Below are 18,181 nucleotides of genomic sequence, written 5' to 3' on the forward strand. Positions count from 1 at the left end.
AACTCAAAAGTCTGCTTAGGGTGCGAAGTAGGCCAAAACAGGTAAATGCCACTTTCTTGGCCTGGTCTGGCATTGTGAGTCTATTATTGAGCCATATTACTAAACTTTGGACCTGTGCTTTGGGAGCGGGTTGATTTCCAATAAAGTTAGGTCAATTGATTTCTGTCCATCTCACAGGATTTTTTCCACTATCATCACCTCTGTTGTGTCTCCTTTAAATTTGAGATTGCTAACAGCCATCCATACAACTATTTGCTTGAGACAAGAATTAAACAAGATGGAGTAGTGTGTCTTTGTCGAGACAAACTGAAAATGTTTTGTATTCTTTTGCAATGAAATTGATAGGAAGCCAAATAACTTTATGATCTCTCTTAAAGGTGCAAAATACACATTAAACAATGCTGGACTTAAGACCTTTGTGGGACTCCACACTTAAGAGGAAAGATGTTAGAGTATTTGCTCTCTTTACATAATTGAAAAGTGTGGCTATTCAAGAACTATGTCAGCCATTCCTGTAATGCCACCCTGAGCTAATCTTTTAATCAGTGTCCGATGAGATACAGTGTCAAATGCAGCACTTTGGTCAAGTAAAATCAAGGTCGCTGATCCACCATTGCTTAGAATTATGATCTACTACTCTGTGGCTGCTAAGAGAGTGGTCTCAGTACTATTCCCTACTCGGAAGCCTGTTATTGAGGGATGCAATTCCATTAGACTCCAAATGCAGAGCTAGAATCTTGTAAACACATTTCTCCAAAATCTTAGCCCAATCTTAATTGCCCAATAATTTTCGCACAATAATGCGTTGGCCACAGGCTTCCACAAAAGTGGCACGACTATGGTGTGTTTCCAGGCTGAGGGGACTATGCCAACTCTCACTGACTGATTAAACAGATTAATCAAAAACAAAATAACTGGCAACCCCTTTTCACTTTAATATCTGGGACTGCCAGGTTGTCTAGAGAACCAATTTGAGAGAGGCAGAATTACAGGTGTAAATTCTAATGTCATATCTGGAAACAAACTCAAGTTTCCATACCCGCCTTCCATTAAAGAAAACCCCATGGAAGAAGATGCCTCTGCCTCGCCTCTTAAATTAAGGAGGATATAATTAACTATTTTCATAACAATAATAATGGTTGACCTGTTTGTCTTTTTCACCATCTTTGTAATGCTGGTTACCATCCCTGGTCTTGTTTGTCTAATAATCACAACTCATTAGTTTTTAAATAAATGCTCTAAGCAACTTCATAGCATCTTTCTTGTGTCTTATCTTGGGTACTCAGTGACAACGAAAGGGGAGATCTGTTTCCACGATTTCCTTGGGAATATAAGTAGTCATCTTCAAGGTTGCATAACCCAACTGGTACCCAGGTGTACCTAGGGGTTCAGACGGAGCACTGTGAGCTAGCTAGGAATGTGTCAACGTTTCCAGATGGTATATGCGGACTGAGTCTCTATACTCTGACGTTTATGTTGACCAGATACACAGTCCTACTTGATTCGTAGGTAACGTAAAGATGAAAAGCTGGCCAGGAACAAAGCTGGCAGTGTATATCAACTGTTTGGAACTCTTTAATGGGTTATTTTGCAGTCCAATGTTGGACCAAGATGAAAGCAAAATTCTCTGATGGTGAAAATGGACATCGTGACAGTACAATAGATAAACTGGCAGGATGACACACGTTCAAAGGCTCCAAAGGAATTAATCAAAAATCTCTTCCTCTTCTGCCTGGAAAATCAGATGTCAGTAATAGCAAAATATCTTCCAGTTCATCAGAAAAAAATCCGCAGATTGGCAGTCTAGACATTTTCAAGACTCCAGCATAAGGAAGCTTTACTTGGATGTGTTTCAAGCCTCATGAGAAGATAGGGCCCTTGTGCAATAGGTCTTGTTTTTATCTTGCCTAGGACATTAAATTAGCAGATAGTTCAGGTGGAGGCCGTATCCGGAAGCAGCTGTCACTGACATCTTTCTCCAGGACAAGAGTCAGGAGACCAATTATGCCTTTTCAACTTTTGTGATGATTGCAAGGGGTGGAGCAGGAAGCAAGTCTGGTTATCATCACCCCAATTTAGAGAGCTTAAAACTATTCCCATTTCTGATGGAACTTTCCTGTGTGTTTCCAACACTCCTTTCCTGTTGTCAGAACACTCACAAGCCCACAAGGATTCTCTAAACATTTGCTAGATGACGGATCACTCCTCCTCATGTCACAGAGGATTACAGGGAAAATTGACCAGTCCCAGAACTTTATTTACTGACTTGATATTTTATCAGGAGAGGTTGGCCCCAGCAGCACAGTTAGGCGGTGTAGGTCAGCATAGCAAAAACAGGCCAGATGGTTTCTGGAATGTGATCTGGATCCCATGGGGCAAACCTTTCCCACATTAGAAATTTCTTATTGGAAGTGGCAATGGAAAACAAGCTTACAGGTCAGTAAACATCCTTAAATCTGTCCTATCTGCGAGTCATGATTTGGTGGATGAGGTGACTTTGGAGGAACATCCCACAGTCTGAGGGCTACTGGTAGAAGTCAGACTTGGCACCTCCAGAGCAGAGGTATACAGATGCCTGGGTTAGGAAAATAATTCAAAACTTATTTGTCTATTGATAATAAAATGAATTCCCATCTAGGAATGAGTTATCTGGTAAAACTAGAGCCATGTAAAAATGTATCAGATGCACAGGCCTTATACATTTTGGGAAGAATGTTCACTCTAGATGAGGTAAAGTTTTCACAACCAGACACATTAAAAACAGGGTGATTTTTAACCCGGAAATTAAAGGGGCTCTAAAACTGTGGGCGGTGCAAAGTATAAAAGCCTATGATGGGGAGACATTCAATCACTGGGAATGTACAAACCGCTTTTTGCAGCAATTTGTTTCATCCACAAAAGCCAGATGGGTTAAGCAGCAGACATGATGTGCTGATAAGTCATTGTTAAGTGCCCTTGCAGCTAAATGAGCAATGGCGTCTAAGGCATTAACTCTGGGTGCCCACTTGGAAAATGTAATGAATGGAGCAGAATGGTCATCTGACTCAACCCTCAACAGTTTTTACTTTAAGCCGGTAGTGGATCTGGCATCGCTGGTTGTAAGCAAGCTTTTAACAAGCACTATCCTCATCTATGGTCCTCACATAGTATAAAAATGTATTAGCTAATGTGAAGGAAAGTTTGAGTTCTATTAAGGGCAGCGAGAAGAGGATTACAGACATGGAAGAAACATATTTAAAAATTCTATTCTGTTGCTGAAGAATCTACAGAGCAAGTAAAATAATTGTGGCTTATTATGGCACTGTTGAATGGTTTTGTTTTTCATGATGAAGATAACACAATGGATGTAAAATGTGGAAAAAAGAGGAGGTGACCAATGATGCAGGACAAGAGCAAGAATGAGATAGGGAAAGCCAGGAGTAATTGCTGATTTCTGAGGAAGAATGAGGGAGAGATATACGAAACAAAGGACAATATTGTTGATGCTAGACTTTGGTAGGATATTTTGGAGCTGCTAATTTCCAAAGGTTAATGATCCTAGACAAAGAGCTAGTACTAGTACCCAGACCTACAGCCAAACCGTAGTAATTACTTGAACAGGATGAAAGACCCACATTTTTGCAGACTGAGGCCATATATGTCAAGAAGGTATGATATGTAAGCTATCATGAGGGAAAAATGTATTTCTTCACCCACCCAACATCACCAAGAAAATTCTTGAACATGTAGAAGAAATACAGTGGTGGAAGGGCATAGAAGGGTTCCACCTGAGCTCAGCTGCTTTCACGTTCCACTGGATTACAATGTAATGTTAGTCTATCTAAGTCTGCACTGCGCTGGAGGGGGGGGGGGGGGGGGGGGGGGGGAGAGGGCGGAGGATTTGATACCAAGAAATCAGATCCACAGTTAACAGATTTGTTTAGGTTGCCTTTTTAGAGGGCCTCTCTCTTTCCACTTCATCGCCTCCTCTTGGTCAAACATACCAGAGTTTTCATTATCCGAAGTTCTTCAGTGATGTTGAGCTTTGAGCAGTATACAACCCAAAACATTCATGTTGCCTCAGTGTTTTTTCACTGTATACCCTACATTACAATAAAAACATAAACCTAAATTCTAGAGAAAGAAAGCTGCTTCTAGTTTTGCTTGCAAAGCACTGTCTCACAGCTAATTATCTTACTCAATTACTGGGCAGATGAAGCGTACATAGCTAAACTGCAGGAGCACCATCCGTCCAGCTGTGCCAGTAGGGCACAGGTATTGTAGTGTGGTTAGTTTTATGTATTCATTGCGCTTTAGCTTCAGGCTTTAGGCCTTTGTGCACTTTGCCCTGAATATATTTTATTCCTTTGCTGACAGCTTGGAGCCTCTGTGCACTTTGCTCTACATGCTTTTTATTAGGCTTCGTACTGTTATTTTTCAAATAGCCAGTTCTACGGTGTTGTTTTTTTATTCATATCACACTGTTTTGCCTACTTCAGCACTGGAGTTCCCCATAACATATTTACTCTGTGCTTCAGTCAAGGATACAGTCTGGTACATTGCCGATAGACGTGGTAAGAGTTTAGACTTGGCATTCCTGCGTAGGGACATTTTGTGATCACGATGACATGTTAGTTATAAAATCACTTCCTTGTCCCAATACACGCGAGAGGGAGATTCCGACCAAGGAACCACAACTTGACGCTGACTGCCTCGTTGCAGATGCTGAACCAAGATCACAGGTCTTTGCTCAGGTATGAGGGCTGATGTCTCCACAGTGATTCTAATAGGCAAGCTAGAAGCTTAACATGCTGTGCTCTAAATAGAACAAGCAGAGGGAGAGTAGAAACTGTTAGACAATATGATAGCTTTGTTTTTATGTTTTACTCTCCTGGTAACTATTACAATCCTACTGTGTTGTATCGTTCTGGTTATTGCGGCTCACGCCTTAATATCTAAAATACAGTCGTTTTATTAAAACATTATATAAAACTTATACTGTCTTTGTCATTTGTATATGAGATCATATTGGATATAAGAGAGTTGGTTTGGATCTGAGTAACCACGACTTCCCTGAGAAGTTCCAAAGATGTCATGCGCTCGGCTGCCAAATCATTCCTTCCACATGGGAGAAATGAGGCACTGCTAGTTAGCCGGAGCAAAAACCGGATTTAGGGTGACAGAGTTCTTTACACGTGGGTCAGACTCAGTCCCCCACACCGTTATAGATCCTGCTACCTAGAAATCCAGTAGTCTCATTTAGAATAATGAGAGCTCACGCGACATGGCGCCGCCAAAGTTTGGTCTGGCTCTAATGATTAGGTCCGACTGACTCTCTTGGTCTCATATATATTTGACTCCTCGGTTCCGTATACGGAGACGTCCGTGGGGCTGAGGATTTCCGCCGCCACGGGATAGGTGCTTCCTATTGCTTAGTGGTTGGTTGTTCAAGCTTGAACTTTGAAAGGAAAAAACCCCGATATTGGTGTGCCTTCTCTGACCTGAAGCAGTTTTTTTTTTAAATGGCGAATCCTAATGTAGTGAACGTAGCAATTAATATGCGACATCCGCTCACGGGACATCTATTGACACATGGACTGACAGTCCAGGGGGGTCCAGTCACTTTTGTGGTGGACGCCCATGCAGCCTATAGAACAGAACTTTTTTATTCTTGGGTCGCATTTCCAGCAGTGGATGGGGGGACAAATACTTTTCACGAATACACAGTTGCGAATGTCCCTGGACAATACAGGGCTTATGCTTATTTAGAAATACCTCTATCTTATCAAGAACACCATAATTGGCTTGATGGCGCCCTCCCACACTCAATAGCACAAGTAAGGTTAGGTCCACTGAGTAATGATGGTCCTACCTGGCCTTTATTGGCTACATATACACCACATCCTGCGGTTGCTCAATTGGCAGTGGTTGAAGTTCGTCGTTTATATACAGAATTAACGGCTACATATAGACGATTAGTTCAGTTTGTCATGCAGACATTAAATACGAATGCAGCGCATGCTGCTCCAGCGCATCCACAGGCTGTGGTTCCGGGTATTAATCCGGCCACTGTACACTCAGTTATGGGTAAAGTACCGGTTAAACAAGAGGAGACTCCGTTTTGGCTGACGCAAAGAATTAATACGCTGGAAGCAGTATTTCCCCATACGGGACCTCAGGATAAACATAGAATTTTGACGATGTGTTTGCCGTACGGGATGGTTCCTCCGGTGGACCTTTGTAATACCTGGGGCACGGTATTTGCCGCGCTCTACACTACGGCACACGGTACACCGACATTAGCTAATTTACCGGACGTACTTAAACAGATTCAGGATGAATATGGGGCTGCCCCTGCCTTGGATTTGGGCATGCAGTTGCTGGGCAATTTTGCCACAGTTTCTTCTATTATTTTGAGTAATCTCAAGGGAGAGGCAGTAGCACTAGCAGTGCGAATGCGTCTTCTGGATGTTCCGCTGCTTAATCAGGAGCGAGAACCTCCGAGAATAATAGCGGAAACATATTCTAGTATTGGTCGGGATAGCCTGGGGGCTAGGCCACAAAAACCCCAGTTACAGGGTAAAAATAATAAAGATAATGCTAAACAGCAACAACCTGAGGGTTCGAAAAAGCGCTGGGAAAAGAAACAGCAAACACCTAAGAAAGATGGTGGGCAGTCTCCGCAACCGGAGGCCCCACAGAATAAGTATAATCTCAGGAATAGGGATACTTTGAAAACGCCTGATAGATATCAATATACTGATTCACGCCAATCTCGTTCCTTTCAGGACTCCTCGGAAAAGAGAAGTGAGAGAGGTGGGCGGTCAGAGCGGAGGACGGAGTACGTGAAACCGAGACAGGATTCACAACGCTCAGCGGAGGTTTCTGTTTAACAAGAAGAAGAAAGTGGCAGCTGTCTCAGTCAGACATGCCGCTCAAGAAGAGAGTTCTCTTGACGAACAAGACATGGGCGTTAGCACTGTTAGACAGCGCGGCAGAGGTCACAATAGTTCGCCGGAGTCTTCTAGAGCATCTGGAGGTGAAAGCAACTGATGACTTCATACAAGTCGAGACGGCGGATATGCGAGTCTCTGATCCTGATAGAGTATATGAAGTGACTCTGCGATTGGAAGGGGACATTGACCGTATTATAAACGCCATTTTTTGGGACCATGTGGTAAAATCATATGATGTTCTGCTGGCCGAACAAGATTGGCCACCTGACTTTGTTCGCGACTGTCCGGTTGGGGAGGTGGTTATTACACCTTCCTTCTCGTCACTTGTTCCGAGAGAACTAGCGGAGTCCTATAGTAAATCATGGGCTCTAGCACAGGCTCCCGCCTTGTATAGAAATAATGTGGGGTGGGACAGACAATCACCTTATCATGTAATTCCGATAAAGGGCGAACCTCAGCCACAACCGCAGTATCCTATTAAATTTGAAGCAAGGGCATCGGTTAGGAAAATTCTTACACAATTGGAGTACCAGGGTGTAATTGAGCCCTGTGTCTCGCCGATGAATAATCCCTTATTTCCGGTTGCTAAACCGGACCATTCATATAGGATAGTGGTGGATTACCGACATTTGAATAGTCATACACGCACATATGCAATACAGAATTCACATAGCGCAGCGCTTATGAATAATATAGTGCGTAAAAAATACAAAACAACATTGGATATCTCGAATGGATATTTTTGCCAGAATATAGCGCCCGAGAGTCGGGACTATACCTGTTTCAGTGCGTTTGGCTCTCAGAAAATTTGTTGTCGTTTGCCTCAGGGGTATAAGAATAGCCCAGGACGGTTTTCGGCTCGTGTAACTGAAATGCTGCATGAGTTCGACCCTGAAGCATTATCATCTGTTGTTGACATATATCTGACAGATGATGAGATTCTGCAACATCTGAGGCGTGTATCGCGCATTGTTGTGGGGTTTGCTGATATAGGCTATAAGTTTAATTTTAAGAAATCAAAGATTGCCTTCCTCAGCGTCATTTTCCTGGGATATGAGTTGTCGAGTGAGGGCAAGAGCCTAGCGCCACATTTTTTGGAGAAATGTGCTTTATTGCAGCCTCCTAATACGGTTCGGAAGCTCCAGTCATTGTTGGGGTTTCTGAATTTTGGCAGAACTTACATTCCTGAATATGCGACGCGTATAAAGCCCTTATACGAGTTGATTCGCCCGAATTTTTCGAGTAGATTTTGGATGATTGAACACACACACATACTGCGAGAGTTACAGAGTGATCTCTTAGCAGTTAAACACTTACATACACGGGACAATAAGACACATTTAGTCATCAGGGTGATACCTGGGGCTGTTGGGTTTACTTATGTCACCTTTAATGAAGGGGAGACAGTCCCGATTGCATACAAGTCTCACTTGTATTCTGCTGCAGAGCAACGTTTTGCACAAACTGAGAAAATTCTCACTGCAGTACAGATGGCTGTTATTAAAGAAAGACCGCTGGCCCAGGGTCAACGCATCGTTGTCGTTTCCCCGATTCCGGCCTTAGAGGCTGTTACAAAAGCGAGTGTTCCTAATTCGAAAGCTTTACACCCGCGATGGATACAATGGGCTACGTCTTTGACAGCCACTGATGTAGATTATGTATTTGACCCTAAACTGCAGACTCAAGAATTTCTTCAATATGAAATGGAATACCCTGTTCCTGCTGGTACGTTGCCTATTGACCAATATCAAGTGGTCATGTATACCGATGGCTCTGCCCAACCAGCGGTTGGAACTAAACAACAGTATTCTGCTGCATGTGCGGTGGTGAGCGGCACTATGGAGGGGGAAGTGTTCTGCCTCCGACATACTTATACTAAAACCTTGGGAGATTGCACGGCACAGCTGGCTGAGCTCAAAGCTCTATTGTTAGCATTGGAGCACGCGGATCCGGCGCTTTTAACCTTGCTGGTCTGTGACTCCTACTACTGTGTGCAGTCTTTCAACGAATATCTACACTATTGGAAGATGAATGGGTTCAGAGATTCTAAAGGCAACACCATTAAACATAAAATGTTGTGGGGTAAGGTTGCGGATCTGAAGGAAACGCTTCCTAACGTCCATGTTGTGCATACACTTGGACACCAGCGCGTTGGAATACACGTTGCTGGGAATACTTTGGCTGATGAAGCCGCGAAATCGGCAGTGGCTGTCGCCACTGTGGCCGCAGTGACTCGTTCGAGTTCCAAACCAGACACAGAAATTTCGGCTGCCATAAAGGCTACGGCTGATGGCACGCCCTTTCCTAAAGGATTTCCTTCAAAATATAGTTACTGCTTGAATGGTGCGCTAAATGCTACTGTTACAATTCCAGGCATTGGTGTACGTGAAATTCCCAATAAAATTGAGAGATCTCGATTGATTTCTGCAGCACATGAGGGGGTGGCTTCTGCACATGCTGGGGTGGCTGCCACAATTTCACTTTTACAGGCTCGTTACTGGTGGCCTGGTCTCTATAAAGAGACGAAGCAATATGTCCTTTGTTGTGACGTTTGTCAACAAATTAAAGCATCGTCGGCTAGACGCCCGCAGCAGACGCCCCTTCTGATTTCAAATAAACCATTACAGTGTGTGTACTTGGATCATTGTGGTCCGCTGACACCAGATAGTGCATACAAATATATATTGGTTGCTGTAGATTCGTGCTCCAGATTTGTATGGGTATGGCCACAACGCTCGGCTGACGCTCGAACTGTTATTAAAGATTTGCGCATCTTTGTCTATATATTTGCAGTTGCGGCTTTTCATTCGGACCAGGGCCCTGCTTTTGCCTCTAAGGCATTCAGGGACACCATGGCTTCGTTGGGGGTCCAACTCCAATTCTCGTCTCCATTTCATCCCGAGGGAAATTCTGTCGTGGAGCGTTTAAATCATGATTTAAAGCAGTCCTTAACGGCCAGAGTTATAGGTACGGGTCGTGGTTGGCTAGCCCACCTATATGGAGTACAGAGAGCACTTAATAACTTGCCTAGAAGGTCACTGGGGGGGTCGTACTTCATATGAGTGCCTGTTTGGAACACAAATGTATGTTCCTGATCTAGATGGTCCTGGTGTGGAGGCGGCAGATACGCCCTTTAACATAAATGATCGTGTCACTGTTTTGCAGGATTTACAACAATTCCGTGAAGATAACTCTTCTGCCAGTGCTGCCTCCTCAGGAATTAAGGATGAACCAGTAACACCTACTGGTTGGATACCCAGGATTGGGGATCTAGTGCGTGAAAAGGTTGCAGTTAAAAAAGAATTTGGTCCTTCTTATCGAGAACCTGTCCCTGTGTTGGGGGTGAGCGGCACGAGAACTGTGATTTTACCGCCGCTGCGAGGGGCCAAAGGAAATCGCTTTGTTTCCATTGATAATGTCAAGTTACAACATGTGGCCGATTCTGCACAGCAGACCAAGAAGGACACCCAGTAGTTCCGGAATCCCTCTCACTACTGGGGAGGAAGTCCCGCTGCAGGTGATTTTCACCGACACTATTTCCTCTCCGAGCTTGGGGAGGGTGGATGATGATCTTGCGATTGTTCCACCGACGGCGATTAATATGGAATCTTGTGATCAAATTGCTGTACGTTCTACTGACGTTTCTGAACATGTGGTTTATAGCGTGCCACGGCGAGAGCCTCCATCTGCTTCTTCGTTCACAGTTGCACCTTTTGCTAGAACTGCTTCTGGCTGCTTCAACGACGCTGATAATGATGGGTCCGGCTCCTCGTCCTCGATGTCTTCTGTCCACAGTCCACGACGGCTGCTGGGTTGGCTTAAAAGCACATATTTTGTGTTTCCTTGGAACTATTTTTGGCTGTTTTTGGCCGTGATGACTATTTTATTATGGTTGGGATTTGTGGTTACTTTTTTTCTGATCATACATGGTCATTTTCTTCCTGATCGATCTGACATTGAGCACGTGGAGACTGTGTTAAAACCGCATTTTTCGTCTCATATGGTTCGAAGAGACTTGTCCACAGTAAACATTTCTGCTATACCAGTTCCGGATGGAATTGTGTGGGATAAAGTAATGTTTGATATATATGGTCCCACTGAATTGATTCAAATACCGTATGTCCTCAAATTATCAATGAATGATATTGTTATACCTGGCATTGTTTCTGATGATTGGGATGTGAAGACAGTAGATTCTATGCTAACGGATTTGCAATATTATACTGTCTATGACGATGAAGATGCTTACCAGTTTAGAGATAATCATGGTGACATGTTTTGTTACAACTATTATGGACACCACTTTATTCATAACGCTAGTAGCCCTAAGCCCATGTTTAATTATGTGCAATGGGAACATTGCTCGACTCCTCCACAAGGGAGTTCGAAAACGTATTATGATAAATTTGCATATTTTTCTGGGCATGATCAACGAAATGCTAAGTCCTACTATTTTAAAGTTGCACCGTATTCTAATAAGCAAATGTTATTGACCGATACTAAATTACTGTATTCCAATTTGTTTGTATCTAAACTTTCGGTCGAGGGATATGAATACTGGTTTAAAACTGTTGACTTGAAAAGTGTTTGGGGTTCGAAAAATTGGCACATGCAAGGCAGGGACACGCTATTTAGAGCATGCATTATCCCTGTGCAGATGATTTTCCTCAATGACACAGTACAACAGATTAGCTGTTTGGGTTTAGCGACAATTAGGGAGTTGACTTTGCCTAGTATACCTGTCCCTTCTAAATTAAAAAATTGGCAGCACTATGTGAATGCTACTTTTAGTGACTTTACACATTGGGTCCAGAAAGGTACGCTTAACACTTCATCGTTACATCCAGGCGGGTGGTTGTTATGGCCTGTGGACACTAATATGTGTCATCAACGTTTTGTCACCTCTTCAGGGGGGTTCAGAACTAGTAGGGCAGACCCTCGTTACGTTTCACCAGAACATGCTGATATTATAACTACATACAGTGTGGGGAAGCTTTGTCAGCAATGGTTGAAGTCATCCACGCTGGATGCAGTTAAGTCACATCTCACGTTACTGTCTAATGATACTGATTTACAAGATTTTTGTCAGGTCCCAAAGTACCACGAAAGAAAAGGTTCTTATACGAGGTTTATAATGAGATTTGGAAGCTTTCACAACAGGAGGCTGCAGCCCGGTTAAGGCAGATTGATCAAGAAAATCTGATGCAGACTTTGTCTGTTGTGGATAATGGCATGCATACCCTTTCTGACCGTGTTTACACGATTGACAGCATTGTTTCCTCTGCCATTGACATTATTAAATCGGACATGTCTTCTTTATATCATGGGCAGAGTCAGACGCGGTCCATCATGCAGCTGGGTTGGACAATTCAGACCTTGAAGGCGGGTCGCGTTCCATGGCAGCACGTTCGTGCCAGAGAGATCTTTATCTCTTTTAATTTGACTCGTCAACAACAACTGATGGCTAAAAAGGAAGCGACATATGTTATGTTAAATATTGAGAAATTAGAGAAACTGCCTTTCACGGTAGCTGAGATTCCGTCAGCTGAATGGTTGATTCATGGGGTTATTAATTTGCCTATCTCTACTTTGCAATTTACTTCGTGTTTGAAACACATTCCGGTGGGAAGATATGAACTATTGGGAGACAGTTACATACACAAGGTGTGGGACCTTCCCTTTCAGTACAGATGTGTTAATGGTTTGAAGGAGGTTTTTCTTAGCGGCAGCGAATGCGAAGCTTCTGTCAGCCATTCAATGGTTTGTAAACAGCTGTCCTTGCACGGGGCGTGTAACGCTTCGATTGCTAACTTAGCTTGTTATCTGAAGGGAGTTCCAGTCCCGGTTATTAAAAACACTTTCCAGGTGCTTTCTAACGGCAGTTACATTGTCCTTAACAGCGAACGCTGCTGTGGCATGCGTGCCGGAATAGTTTACATCGTCGTTGTCAACAAGGCCGTTACGTGCTGCGGGAATGTGTTGTTTCCCCCCACTCAAATTAGGGAGGTAGCGGACATCTGGCCTCATATTGCTACTTCCAAGGTTGATTTTGACAAATTGAGTCGGCTAAAAGCATTATTGTTTCAAAAGCATGTGGCCCTTACATCTGCTAGCGAGACCTACGCACTTCAGGTGGCAAGGTCATCGGCGGAGATACAGTCCCTTTTGAATACTAACTTTCCGAATCACTTCGGTGAACTTGTGGGACGTATATTTAATGCATCCAGCACTGCTGGTATTGCACATTTTTTCAAAGTCGTTGGTGTTGGTTTCGCTCACACCTTCTCTTCCATATTCGGTTTGATACCTTCGGCTATACATTCTATTTTCGGAAGCATTTTTGGGGGTTTCCCGATTACTTTGGCTTTATTGGCTGGAGTCTTGCTGTTGTTGCTATTTTTTCGCAATGGCTGTCCCGTCACAACGAGATCCTGTATTGCTGCTCCCGTCAGCGCAGCTGTGTCGTGAACGCATGATGCAGCATTTTGGAGCGACACTCCTGGGACATTTGGAGTGTGACTGGTCTCTGTCATTCAGACCGGTTTTGGATTGTGTGCAACCCGTGTTTCGGTGCCTTTGGTGCTCGTTTGAACATGCACTGGCTCTCTGTCTCTCATTGCAGCGCCCTCCAATGGTCGATACTGATCTGTTGATGTTCCCGATTAGGGCTCATTCCCAGACTTGTGCACTACGGATGCGCTTGCTTCGTGAGGCAGTTTATGGGATTCCCTTCCTGGAGGAAGATGGTATTGTCTATTTCATAGGCCCTGCACGGGGTGCCGCCCTGAATGGTTTTGGGGCTTTGGATCACACCTGCTCCATGGTGCTTTGTGGCGTGGATCTTCCGATATTGACATATATCGAAGTGGAGGAACTCATGCGTTCTATTGCTTCTATCTGACAATTGGATTTTTACGAAATTGACACTATATTGAATTTGACTTTATGGTCACGTGTTACCTAAATTTATGACTTTGTTGTCTTCTCTCTTTGTCGAAATAATTGTTTTAGGTATTGTTTATATTTGGGGCATCCTTTTATATTATTGGAACCACTTGCTACCGACAAGGGGAGGGTGTAGTATGGTTAGTTTTACGTATTCATTGCGCTTTAGCTTCAGGCTTTAGGCCTTTGTGCACTTTGCCCTGAATATATTTTATTCCTTTGCTGACAGCTTGGAGCCTCTGTGAACTTTGCTCTACATGCTTTTTATTAGGCTTCGTACTGTTATTTTTCAAATAGCCAGTTCTACGGTGTTGTTTTTTTATTCATATCACACTGTTTTGCCTACTTCAGCACTGGAGTTCTCCATAACATATTTACTCTGTGCTTCAGTCAAGGATACAGTCTGGTACATTGCCGATAGACGTGGTAAGAGTTTAGACTTGGCATTCCTGCGTAGGGACATTTTGTGATCACGATGACATGTTAGTTATAAAATCACTTCCTTGTCCCAATACACGCGAGAGGGAGATTCCGACCAAGGAACCACAACTTGACGCTGACTGCCTCGTTGCAGATGCTGACCCAAGATCACAGGTCTTTGCTCAGGTATGAGGGCTGATGTCTCCACAGTGATTCTAATAGGCAAGCTAGAAGCTTAACATGCTGTGCTCTAAATAGAACAAGCAGAGGGAGAGTAGAAACTGTTTGACAATATGATAGCTTTGTTTTTATGTTTTACTCTCCTGGTAACTATTACAATCCTACTGTGTTGTATCGTTCTGGTTATTGCGGCTCACGCCTTAATATCTAAAATACAGTCGTTTTATTAAAACATTATATAAAACTTATACTGTCTTTGTCATTTGTATATGAGATCATATTGGATATAAGAGAGTTGGTTTGGATCTGAGTAACCACGACTTCCCTGAGAAGTTCCAAAGATGTCATGCGCTCGGCTGCCAAATCATTCCTTCCACATGGGAGAAATGAGGCACTGCTAGTTAGCCGGAGCAAAAAACGGATTTAGGGTGACAGAGTTCTTTACACGTGGGTCAGACTCAGTCCCCCACACCGTTATAGATCCTGCTACCTAGAAATCCAGTAGTCTCATTTAGAATAATGAGAGCCCACGCGACAGTATGGTGCGGGTATGGAAGCAAATGGACCTTGAGTACAAGTCAGCCTTGCTCACAAGGGAAGACTGAAGATGCAGTATAGGTCAGGTTCAGAACAAAAAGGTTTAAAACAAAATTAAAAAAATAAAAAAAATAAAAAAAAGGGAGGAGGAAGACTGGAAAAGAAACAAAAACTACATCAGTGCCACAGCCCACCCCCTTCCAAAGGTACTGTGCTACTTAACACATCACTCTTACTTAAACATAGAGCAAACAGGAAGAGCAGCATGAATAGAGGAAACAATCATTAGGCAGGTTACTCACTGCTTAAACACTGATGCAAAAAGATGAATGTTGCACTCTGAAATGTCATATAAACAAGTCACAGAATCTATTTTGTACTTGACTTTTACATTCTTAACAGTGGAAATGTCATTAACCCCTAAAATGGCACCTCTCACTAGGTTTTCCTTTAAAGGGCTGCATAGTACCTATTTTCCTTCACCCTATTCGCTTCTGTCATTTTGTGCAAACCCCATGTTCCTCTTTCCCCTCCCAAGTTCCTTTACCCATCATTCACTTGCTTCTCCTTCGTCCCTTGTATTTTCTTTTGTTGAGGTGAGCATACAACCCTACTCAATCACATATTTTTAAGATTAGTTCACTTCATTCCCCCATGATCACCTTTCTTCTTTTTCAAGTGATGTCCTCAACCCACCTCCGTACACTCATTCTGCCTCTTAATCCTCTACTTACCCTGCTTCATTTACCCTTATCTCCTCACCTTTTTTACACTTTAATATTTAACTCAATGCAGAACTGTTTCACTATTGAAATCACTTTTTTAATTTGACAATGTTCTTTAAGTAAATATTAATTTATTTTAACAGTTCTTGGAGAGGGTTCATAATTTTCAAGCAAATTGTATTTCTATTAATTTGTTTTTCTTCACAATGTGTTCTTAATTTCAGAACTGTTTCTCTATTAATTTGTTATTCTATGAATTTGCATGGAACACTAACATTCTACACTATCAAACACAAGTAACCAGGGGAGTCAGAGGACCCAGTTAGGACATGTAAGAGCCGGTAAGCAGTCGTCTCTCTGGAGTGACTTCCATTGTGGTAAAAAAAAAAATAAAAAAAAACCTGTAGCACGCAACTGTTTTTTTTTTCTTTTTACTTTATCTTTATTTGGTTTAAGCTATATAAAACATGTTGGCACAAAACATAAAATCAGTTATCTTCTCAAACACATGCTAAACCCCAGTCGTTGATGTGAGTTATCACTCGTTAACAAAGTTAACTTCTAATCATTGGTAGTAACAGCCACCAATCTCAAACTAGAACACCAATCAACAATCAACATTGAGAAACACCTACAATAAAAGTGCATGGATGGGTTACCATGGAGGGAAAATGGAAGGTGGAAACCAACAAAAAGTTGTAGGATCGTTGGATGAATAAGAAAGTAGCAGGGAAGCCCAGAGTCACTACCCAGTTGGGAGGGTACATGAGGTGGGTGCAATGATTGATCACAGGGCCAGGACTTAATGGATCCATTTCAATCCCTGTAGTCAATCACTGTCATGCCAGTATTGTCAATTTGTTGCCACTTACCAAGAGGCTACTTACCCGCAAGGGGGGCAAAAGGCAGCAACCAATGATATATTGTCAGCCTGTGCTTTCCTGTACATAAATATTCACAGGGCCAGCAGTGTAGTGATCACCCCCTACCTGGGTACTGGCATTCTTCTGGGTAAAATTGTGTTCACCTCTCTCTCACACTGACATAAGAGCATAAATGTTGCCTGTTTTACCTCTCTAGGATCTCCATCAATCACTTCCCTCCTCAGTATCAGGCATCCACATATTCCTCCTGTCACAGTCTGCAGCTCTTAGCTGTACTCCATCTGCTCTCATTCTTACCTCTTTTCCAAATTTTGCAAAGAGTGCAAAACAGGAGACCCTTTCTGGTTCCACTGGACTTTTCCTGTAGCTCTTTGAACTAACACCCTGCAAATAAAATTCACAATATTAGGACATTTCCAAGAATTATGCAAACAAATAGAAGGCCCTCTAGCAATTTCTACACTATCCAATTGCTTGGAGTTTCTGAAATTGTAGGTTGTGTCAAGAAGTACTCAAGTCAGAGTGCGCAAGGCCTTCATGACTGTATCACATGCACAGCAGTTGTGCTAGAAAAGTTGCCTTTGACCTCAAAATGAACAATCAGCAAACAAGGAGAATGACAACCAGAACTCAGTGACTGAGACAACTTTTAGCTTCACTTGAGTTAAGGAGCGCATATCCCTTTTGAGTCTGTTCCACTACTAGAGCATTTATCTGTTTATTTAACAGTTTGTAGACAACTCATGCATTGTGAAGTATGAGGGCATTTTAGAATATAAAACGAACAATGACAGTAACGGCTTACATTGAATAAAAAAGTTGAAGAAATTCGCACAGACCTAGCAATGAGAAATAATTAAGGTTATAAATGTAGTGCATCGAATAAACCTGGGGGGTGTAGGACATCAGTGAGCAAAATCATCAGAAGGCAGCAGGAGAGAAAAGCTACAAGACACAAGCTGAACTTAGGCAAAGAGACAAGGAAACATGAACAATGAGAGAATACCATTCGGGTAGGTAGGGAGAGGCAGAAGAATCAAGGACCAGAAGGAGCCCAAGTAGGGAGTCAAGTCTAAGGATAGGGGTGGAGGACGGAACAAGAAAAGAGATGTCTGCCAACAGAAGGGGCAAAGCACACAACCTGCAGTTATGTAACGGCCTAATGAAGAGGCAAGCAGGCAGCGAGGTAGGCAACTGAAGATATGCTGAAGACCATGGAAGGGAGTGTTAAGCATCTTCGAGTTAAACAGAAGTTAAATGAGAAGCACAGAAAAAGGCAAAATAACAGTGCAACAGCTTGCACAGCTGAAGTGGAATAGAGGAGATACGTCAATGAAACTAAGGAGTAGGCGAAAAGAACGGGGTACAGAGAACAGATTGAGGCTCACAGGTGGAAGAAAGCAAGGAATGTGGACAATTGCAGAAATGGGACGAAGTTCACCCTCATACACTTGATTTTACGGTAACAAGTCATTGTAGAGTAACTGGTCTATGTAATAATGTAATTGTCAAGAACGAGCAGCTAAGCAATGCTGTCAGAATCGTACAAGAAAGC

General features: G+C 42.9%; 1 protein-coding gene across 2 annotated transcripts in view; it reads right to left on the reverse strand.

The window, feature by feature from the left end:
• Positions 1-18,181, reverse strand: part of PRKDC (protein kinase, DNA-activated, catalytic subunit) — a 2,139,921-nt gene that overhangs the window by 1,803,254 nt on the left and 318,486 nt on the right. For both annotated transcript variants that reach the window (XM_069220133.1, XM_069220131.1), the window contains exon 19: positions 16,924-17,010. In XM_069220133.1, coding sequence (XP_069076234.1) covers positions 16,924-17,010 — 87 coding nt within the window. The remainder of the gene's footprint in view (positions 1-16,923; positions 17,011-18,181) is intronic.

The sequence above is a fragment of the Pleurodeles waltl genome, chromosome 2_2, assembly GCF_031143425.1.
Source record: "Pleurodeles waltl isolate 20211129_DDA chromosome 2_2, aPleWal1.hap1.20221129, whole genome shotgun sequence".
In the NCBI taxonomy this organism is placed as follows: Eukaryota; Metazoa; Chordata; class Amphibia; order Caudata; family Salamandridae; genus Pleurodeles; species Pleurodeles waltl.